The sequence below is a fragment of the Salvia miltiorrhiza genome, chromosome 4 (genome assembly GCF_028751815.1).
Source record: "Salvia miltiorrhiza cultivar Shanhuang (shh) chromosome 4, IMPLAD_Smil_shh, whole genome shotgun sequence".
Taxonomy (NCBI): Eukaryota; Viridiplantae; Streptophyta; class Magnoliopsida; order Lamiales; family Lamiaceae; genus Salvia; species Salvia miltiorrhiza.
In genome coordinates, this window is record NC_080390.1 from 49852799 (window position 1) to 49861558 (window position 8760).

Genomic DNA, 8760 nt, shown 5'->3' on the forward strand with positions numbered 1-8760 from the left:
CATATTTTTCCAAAAGCTCTTCTACACACACAACCTTCAAAAGGGTTACGATATCGACGTGCAACAAATTCGCTCAAGTGAAAATCTGGCGGACTTATTCACCAAGGCATTACCAACATCGACATTCAGAAAGTTGGTACACGAGATCGGCATACGTCGACTCAAAGATATTCAATGATCTCAAGTTCAGGGGAAGCAGTTGTACTCTTTTTCCTTCGACTAGGTTTTGTCCCATTGGGTTTTCCTAGCAAGGTTTTAATGAGGCAACATTTTTTAGGGATTGGTCAATCAAGGGGAAGTGTTGTAAATATATCTTCTAGATATATCTTATGTGTGTTGACCAAGAAACCTAGAGGGAGAATAACACTTGATATCTTCAAGCCACCGGAGTTGACTGTCCTCCGTTCACACCGGACGTGTATGAACGTTCACACCGGACGTGTGTGAACGTTCACACCGGACGTTCACACTTGGTTTAACACCTATAAATATGGGTGTGTTGTGAACTTCATGATAACGATATTTGTATTCTCTACTATATTCTCTCGCTTCTCTCTAGTTTATAACAGTAAGTGAGATATACCGAAAGTTTCTATACTATCAATTGGAAAGTGCAAAGAAAATTAAATTACATTACTCTATGGTCAAAAATCCTTTTTTCCCCCCTTGACCTTTGAAAAGAAAGTTTCAATTAATTTTATTTCAAAATCTACACTCAATTTGATTTCCAGCGGCGTCTCGAATACAAAATAAATAAATAAAAGGCAAACGATAAAAATGAATGGTGAAGTCGCTTTCCGACAAGAAATATCAATACATTAGCTGCTAGCTAGTAATAATAGGAAGATTTACTTTATATATGCTACTATTCAATGGCCATGGATTATAAATCTCAAATTAAATTTAATTAAACAAAAATGCACCAGAATTAGGACTCGTGTCGTGCATGTTTCATCAAATTGAGAGCTTATCACTAGATTATAAGTATGGTAAGTGGCAACGCTACAAAATAAACTAAAAGTGAGGGTTTTTTTTATTTATTATATTATTAAAAAAAAACCTCTCAGATATAACCTATCAAGTCATGATGTCAGTTGTAGTATAGTAAAATATCAAATCATAGTTAAAAGGTTAAATCAGTTAGTCGACATGGACAAGAAAGTAAGTCAACTGTAGAATTAACTGAAATAACAGAAGAAATGTCGGTATAGTAATAGTAAGAATAAGATATAATGAAATTGCAAATGCTAGTTCACAACATTCAATACAATATATCCTCAACGCATAGAAATGCTAATTAATTAATCTTAATTTCCCTTTACATAATTTGTGCCTAAATTTACAAGCACGGGAAAATGTGCGGCCATAATTGAGAGTCAAATTCTGAAGAGGAATAAAGGGATCTGATAAAGATCATATAATCTGTCCATAGATTATATCCACCGACTTTTTTAGCCCTTTTTGATACTCATCAAATCTATCAATGCGACTTGATTTTTTCCCCTTCTTTAATTAGAAATATTATGAGCATTTGCTTTCATTTGCCACTGTATTTTTCCTCGATCAATCAAATTCTTATAACGTACCTGAAAATATTCATGGGAGACAAAACAAGTTGTTATATCGAGTAAAATAATTAAACAATATGGAGTACAATTCTTTAAATTTAGCATGATTAAAGAAATATTAAACTAAAAGATTATAATTTATGCCCATTCTTATTATTAACCACGACTAGCTTGGAAAATTAATTGTATAATATATAAATAGAGTTGAGATTCGGTAAAAATCAATATTATTCTATATAACATGATTGTAATTGTATAAAACATAGTACTATGCTTGAAAGGCATAAAAACATAGAAATCATCATTTTTGTTTAAAAAAGCATAATATCACAACGAAGGCATTATTTTGTTAATAAAAACACAACTCTATTTGAAATCAATTTTCACCATCCACTAATCAAGATCTACAAACTAGATTGATTTCTATTGAACGGAATGAGGATGATATTTTTATTTATAAAAAATATATTTGGACTCATTTAAACCACACGGTTAACATAGAAAGATGAATTAATAAGATCCAAATTAAGGGCAAGTCATGTTTTCGTGTCACCTTTCATATATTCAATAAATAAAAACTCTTAATCGGTTTTGTGTTATGTTAATTAATCTGCAGATTAAGTTCAAGTCAAAATGGCAAACCGTTAGTGAGTAATTAATTTCTATTCTTTACCAATGGTAATTAAGCATGATTCTTTGAAAAGGTAAAGCAAAAAAAAAGTAGCTCAATAGCAAGTAGAAAAGACATACTAAATGTTTAGTTCATTATTAATAAAATCTTTCAAATCCACTGTATAATTTCAATTTTTTTACTTAATTAACAAATCATTAATAATATTTAGAGACAGTGAATGAGTGCTAACCAGATGGTGTAGGGCTAGATGCTGGAGTTTATATTAATGGAATGAAAACAGGCTGTTGTTGAATCCTGACTGATTGAAATTTTTTTGTCTATGCTCATCCACTTCCCACAAGGTCTGTCTGCTTCCCTGAATATGATATAATTTGTCCATCTTACATTAAAATATACAAATATATATATGTACGTCAAAAATTAATTATGATACAAGTAAAAGATCAATGATTTTGAAAGAGAAAAGGAAAGAAAATATAATTTACCTGTGGGTATGGGAGGACACATGGAAGTTGAGCTTGTTGAAACAGAAGAGGATTTTCAAGAAAATTATAGTTGTTGGCAACCATTAATGATTCTGCATGTGGGCTTGTTGGGGATGGCAAGTCACTAAGATCCTGCATGCAAATTTAATTTTCAGATTTAGATTTAATTAGCAACAACTGTGACAAACAAAAGTAAAAAAAAAAATATTACTATTATAAAAAGTAAAATAAACTCAGTAGTTCTTGATTAAAGAAAATCTTTATCTGTACCTGATCAGGCCTAACCATGAATGATTCCAAGTCCACCCCAAAGTCATAGAACATGGGATTCACAGAAGCAAGCTTCATTGAGAGAAACTGTAGGAAAGGAAATTCATAGTTAGGATGGTAATGCATTAATTAATTCTCAGAAATTCACGGGGAAATTAAAAAAATAAAAATAAATAAGCACCTCAACTTGATTTTGGAGGGATTGAACATAATTAATAATTTCGTCCAACATGAGGGCCTTCCCAGTTACCTGTATGTCACACAAAACCACATGAAGCTGTCACCAAAACACATCTAAACATACAAAATTAATATTAATATTGTTCCCAAAGCAAACCAAACTAGCCAATAATATTGAGACAAATTAAATTCTTGAACTTGAACAATATAGTCACCTTGTCACAACCAGGAACAAGAGTCTGTAGCAGCTTCATTCTTTCACTTATTCTCTCTCTCCTTACCTGGCACACACACACAGTGAGAAACATGTAGTATAATTTTTCCAAATAAATTAAAATAACATTATAATTGAGTAAAATGAATAGTTTTGAAAAAAAATAGAAAGTATATACCCTCTCAGCAAGACTGTGACTATCAGTAGCTTGGCCCCTCCTAGCCCTTACATGTATGTAGCCTGCTGCTTCTGCAGCTTTAATTTCTTTGGAGTTATTCTTCTTTTCTTCATCATCTTTTATTTTCTTCTGCTTCTTTCCCTTCACTTCTCTCTTATCCTAGAATATTGCAAAAAATAATTTATTCAGAATATTAGTGTAAAAGAGGAAATGGAAAAAAGGAGAAATATAAATAGTAACCTTGGATTGAGCAGAATTTGCAGAAGAGCGGGATTTGCATTTCCTCTTCTTATTGTCCATGGGAGTGACGAAGTTTTGAGTGATTTGGTCATTGCTTTCATGCTTATGATCAGTCACAATGGAAGAGGAATTGTTATCCATGTTTGGGAGAAAAGAAGGATTGAAGTTGTGAGAGGAGAGATGATTGTTGTTGGCAATAGCATCAATGGTGGTTGCGTTTGGGTGGAAAAGAGAGTCGAGGAGAAAAGGATGGTGGTGGTGAAATGATGTTGATGAAAAGGCTGCCATGTTTTTCTCTGCTTGCTTTGGAAGTGGAACAAAGAAAATTTTAGAAAGTGATGGGAGAGAGATTCTCCAGAATTGGCCTCGGATTTATGATGATGATGATGATGATTACGATTGATATCTCTCTCTCTCTCTCAAATAAACTTGATCGATAATAGTATCAGATTGTGTGTCTGATTCTGATACAATGTCGAGAGGGCTCACCTATATATATAAGCACTGGGGACCGGGAAAACAGAGAGAGAACATATCTTATACTATACCCATTCTTTTCCATGCACTAAGTTTATATATAAATGAATCGGATCTTATATATATACATGTCACGTGTATAGTTTATTATGTCACTCACTTTATTATTAATGGATACTTATCATTGAATATTATTGAAATTTTTACAAAAATTAATTATATGTACCCTAATTTCAAATTATAATTAATTTTAAATTTTCAAAATAAATATAATTAAGTTCTAATTGAATTAATATATCCTAATTAATTAGCTCCAAATTATGCTGAAATATTAATAAGTTTAAATTATAAAAAAAATGGTCAAAATTATTGAAACTTGAAACTGAAACACAAAATAAAACACCAAAACATAATGCAGCCTATTCTTTTTCATGCAGTCCGCATAATTTGACTAGCGCGCGCTCTCTCTCTCTCTCTCCAGAATGAAAGATAAATTAGTTGGAAATTCACAGTACAACAAATTCGCTCATATACAATGGATTTTAACCGTCATTTATATCTTTCACGAATCGTCAAATATAATGATATCGTGTATAGTTCTTAGTACAGATGACGATTATAAATCATCGTGTATACTCACTTTTCTTGACGATTATACATGTGTATTAGACGATTTGAAACCATCAAATATTATATAATACATGACACTCTTACTATTTTTTATTGACGCTTTCTTACCATCGCATATAATATAAAATATGACGGTTCTTGATATTATATTTGATATTTTGTAACCATCATGCATGTAGGCTTTCATGGCGTGTGTATATATATATATATATATATATATATATATATATATATATACTTGACACTTTTCAACCTCAACTTTGGGCAAAAATTTGTCATATTTAAGTACCATATGTATATATATGACGGTTAAAAAATTGTCATCTATGTTATTTCAGAATTTAAAATATATTTTTTCCTATTTTGTTCATTTTTTCTATTTTAAATTTATAAATATCAATAAATTGTACTCCCTCCGTCAATGATATCGTTTCCACTTTTGTCATTTTAGTCCGTCCACAATATCATATCCCACATAATAGTTTATTTCCCTCCGTACTTCTATTTATAGCAGTAGGGTCCACATAACACTTTATTTTCCTCCACGTATTTATAGTGGGACGCAAACTCCACTCACACCAATACCCACTAGAATATAACAAATTTACACATATTGAAGTCATTTAGAGGGTGTTTGGCTAACCCTATTTTAAAGAGCTTATAATTAGCTCCAAAGCTCTTAGAGCTTATAAGATGTTTCAAGAGCTTATAAGATGTATTTTTTTTGAAGATCTTATAAGTTGTCAAAGTGTTTGGATAATTGAGCTTATAAGCTAGAAATAGAATTTTTAGTTAGAGAGTGAGAAAATGGAAAATAGATTAAATTAATTAGAATGATATATAATGAAAATAAAAAATCATAGTTGAGTTATTTTTGTAAAATGAGTTGTTGCTTATATGAAAATGAAAAAATAAGTTGGAGTATAAGAACTTATTTTTTGGGGAGCTTATATATAAGTTCTTATAGCTTAATTTTACAGCTTATAAGCTCTTTAGCAATATATTTTGCCAAACACTTTGAAGGAGCTTATAAGCTTCAAAATAACTTATACTCTTAATTTATTTATTTTATAATTATTTTTTATAAAAATAAAAATTATTATATATTATGAAGTCTAATTAATATTTATCACTAAAAATTGGAATCTAAAAAATTATATATCCTAACTTTGAATTAATGAACCCAAATAATCTATTATTAATTCAAATAAATATAAAAAATAATTATAAACCCTAATTGGATGAGTGAACCCTTGTTAATTATTTTTATATTATATTAAAGCATAATAAATTAAAATTGAATAACAAATAATTTAAAATTATAAAGAAATTAAGAGTGGTATACAATGGTACACACTACATTTGGGACAGAGGGTCTCATTTGCTAATTAAGAGCTTCAACTTTTTGCAGAGAATACTACAAAAAATACGGACTTTACCGACGGCATTTGCCGTCGATAATCCCCCGAAAGCTGCCGGAAAGTACTGTGCCGACGGCGTTACCGGCGGCGCGGTAATTCTCTCGTCAGTGATGTCATCAGCGACGGCACTAAAACACTGCCGGTAATCCCTCGCCGTCGGTGATGTTGATCGGTTGAACCAAAAGTTAAACATTACAATAGTATTAACTACAGTTCGAAAACTAAATATTATCAAGAGGCAAAATGGAAAGTACCCCTTTTCAAAGACAAAAACAAAAATGTACCCACCCTTTACCAAACATATAAAATCTACCCATTTAAGACGATAATACCCCTATGCACATTCTGGTGTATTGCTCGCCAACAAACAAACGAGCACGTCGATTGCGTCGAGCAATATACACTTCAACCTTTGAACAAATGATTCTCTAAAATTCATTATAATCATTTATGTTTTTAAACAGTAAACAGGCCCAACATGCTTCCGTAACACTTCGAAATAATTCAAATCATAAATCAACAGTATACCTTTTGTCGATTGGTCACCTTCAGGAGCTTTTATCGCGTTTTACGGACTTCTTGCCTCCTCGGCCTTCGTCCAACCACACACTCGCAAGTGATGGTTGCAACCTTCTTCCTTCACTGTGTTCCGGCTTTCGCCGAATGGTCACCTTCAGGAATCAGTTTCCCTCCTTCACTGTGTCTCGACGCCAAATATTTTTGTTGAAAAATGAAAAGAAAATATTTTTACTCAACCCGGAATAGTTGGACAAAAACAAAGCGTTTATAGAGGAATTATATAATAATTAATTTTATTTCATAAAAACTCCCCAAGGGAGGAGACTAACTTGTTTAGCTACTCATAGTAGCTAATACTTGTGTACATAAAATAAAAAGGAAACTAAAATAAAATAAAAAAATTTGAAAACAAAAAATAAAAATTACAAAGATAATTTTCTAGAGAGAGGAAGTGGTGTGTGAAGATGTGGTGATTTTCGGATGATCCTTCTTCTCTCCAGCACTTGTGATTTTATAGAGGTCTGATACCCTCTATTATTGCTTGGTAGTTGGCCTCGGATGCTATCTTCGTGGCCAGCTTGCTTGAAATTGACAGCCACCTTCTTTTGTTGGCCATTATTGCCGACACTTGTTGGTGTTGTCACATGTGCTGGGCCCTTGCTTTATCGCTTTGTGATAATGCTGGTTGGGGCCGGCTGCTTTCTTTCTCCACTCACTTTTGTCCTGGAGCTTTTGGTGAGTGGTCCTCCTGTTCTTCCACCCACTTTTGTCGTTTCTTTTGTGGGTGCGATCCTTGCTGTGAATCACATGATTCACTTTGATTTGTCGGCCACCTTACTTTTTTGGTGCCCGAGGGGTCCTCCCCTTTGGAGTCTGATGCTTGTCGTGCTCATCAGACCGGAACCTCCTTCTGTCAGGTTTCGGGAAGAAACCTTTTCCAAATTCTGGCTCCTTCTGCGACGAACATTGATCGCAGATTTTCTCGATCCATTGGCCCGAATGAGCCATGTTGCAGAATTTGCGACGAGTCTCTTTGCTCCCCGCCATCTTGTTGTCCCATATCGTTTGCCTCTTTTTCTCGAAAGATTTTTCGGCAAACTCGGTTGTTGTTCCTGTCATCGTGTTTACCAGGAACGTTCCCAGATCTGAACTCTGAAAGAATTTAAATCTGGACTTCATTTTGTCCATCTCTGTGAGACAGACCCAAAGACCCCATGCTCGTCTCGTGGAGATTTGTTCCTCCGTAAATGTTGAGGCGATTGGGACATGAAAATCAGGAACTTTGATCCGGTTCAAGGCTCCTGTATCTGGTCTCCGAAGCTTAATGAAATGAAAAGCTTCATAGACTCCTTTTCCGACTGGTTCTGGTGCTGCGCTGAAGAAGTACAGTTCCAGAACGTCTCCCCGTTTAAGGGACTCGTTGTTCTCCCAGGCTTCAAACACCGTTCTCTGGATCCATTTGGGTAGACCCTTGATTTCGTTGAAGGCTGGAGCAGTGGTATAAACTGAGGCTAAAGCCCCAAACTCATACCATTCTTTGATGTGGTCTGGATTAGCTCCCGGAGTTGTCCAGATCCTAGGGTATCTCCCTGCAACATCAACCCGGCAATTTCCCGGATTAATGCCCTTTCTCGTGATGAGTTTCTCCCATCTGTCTTGATAAATCTGCCAAGAAGGAGAAATATCAACAAAATTAGTATCAATCTTAAGTTGGCCAGTCCTCGGCCTAAGATTGATCTCTCCCTCTTTTACCCCAGAGGTAGTGGGTTGACATGTTGATTCAGGGAGTGACCCCTTAACAACATCTTTTCCTCGAGCGTCCGGCTGTAAAGCCATTCTCTCAGGACTTGTGCTAGGGGTACTTGAATCCCCTGCTACAGGTAATCCGCCCTGTACGGAAAGCATTGCTTTAGCCCGGTTTTCACGGACAACGCGCAAGAGCGG

At 34.1% G+C, this 8760-nt stretch overlaps 1 protein-coding gene across 1 annotated transcript; it reads right to left on the reverse strand.

The window, feature by feature from the left end:
- Positions 1 to 1206: 1206 nt before the first annotated feature.
- Positions 1207 to 4321, reverse strand: LOC131020209 (transcription factor BC1-like). Its single transcript, XM_057948905.1, has 8 exons — positions 3770 to 4321; positions 3530 to 3688; positions 3353 to 3418; positions 3139 to 3207; positions 2958 to 3044; positions 2688 to 2819; positions 2432 to 2557; positions 1207 to 1586 (listed from the first exon to the last, which is right to left on the reverse strand). Exons 1-7 carry the CDS (start codon positions 4055 to 4057, stop codon positions 2465 to 2467), a joined length of 894 nt encoding a protein of 297 aa, XP_057804888.1. The 5' UTR covers positions 4058 to 4321; the 3' UTR covers positions 1207 to 1586; positions 2432 to 2464.
- Positions 4322 to 8760: the final 4439 nt, after the last annotated feature.

Excerpts from the sequence above, each read along its gene's own strand:
- LOC131020209 (XM_057948905.1), bottom strand. The coding sequence starts at position 4,057 with ATGGCAGCCTTTTCATCAACATCATTTCACCACCACCATCCTTTTCTC. Across the intron at positions 3,689-3,769 it reads CAAATTCTGCTCAATCCAAG|GATAAGAGAGAAGTGAAGGG; the intron begins GTTACTATTTAT and ends GCAATATTCTAG. Across the intron at positions 2,820-2,957 it reads TCATGGTTAGGCCTGATCAG|GATCTTAGTGACTTGCCATC; the intron begins GTACAGATAAAG and ends ATTTGCATGCAG.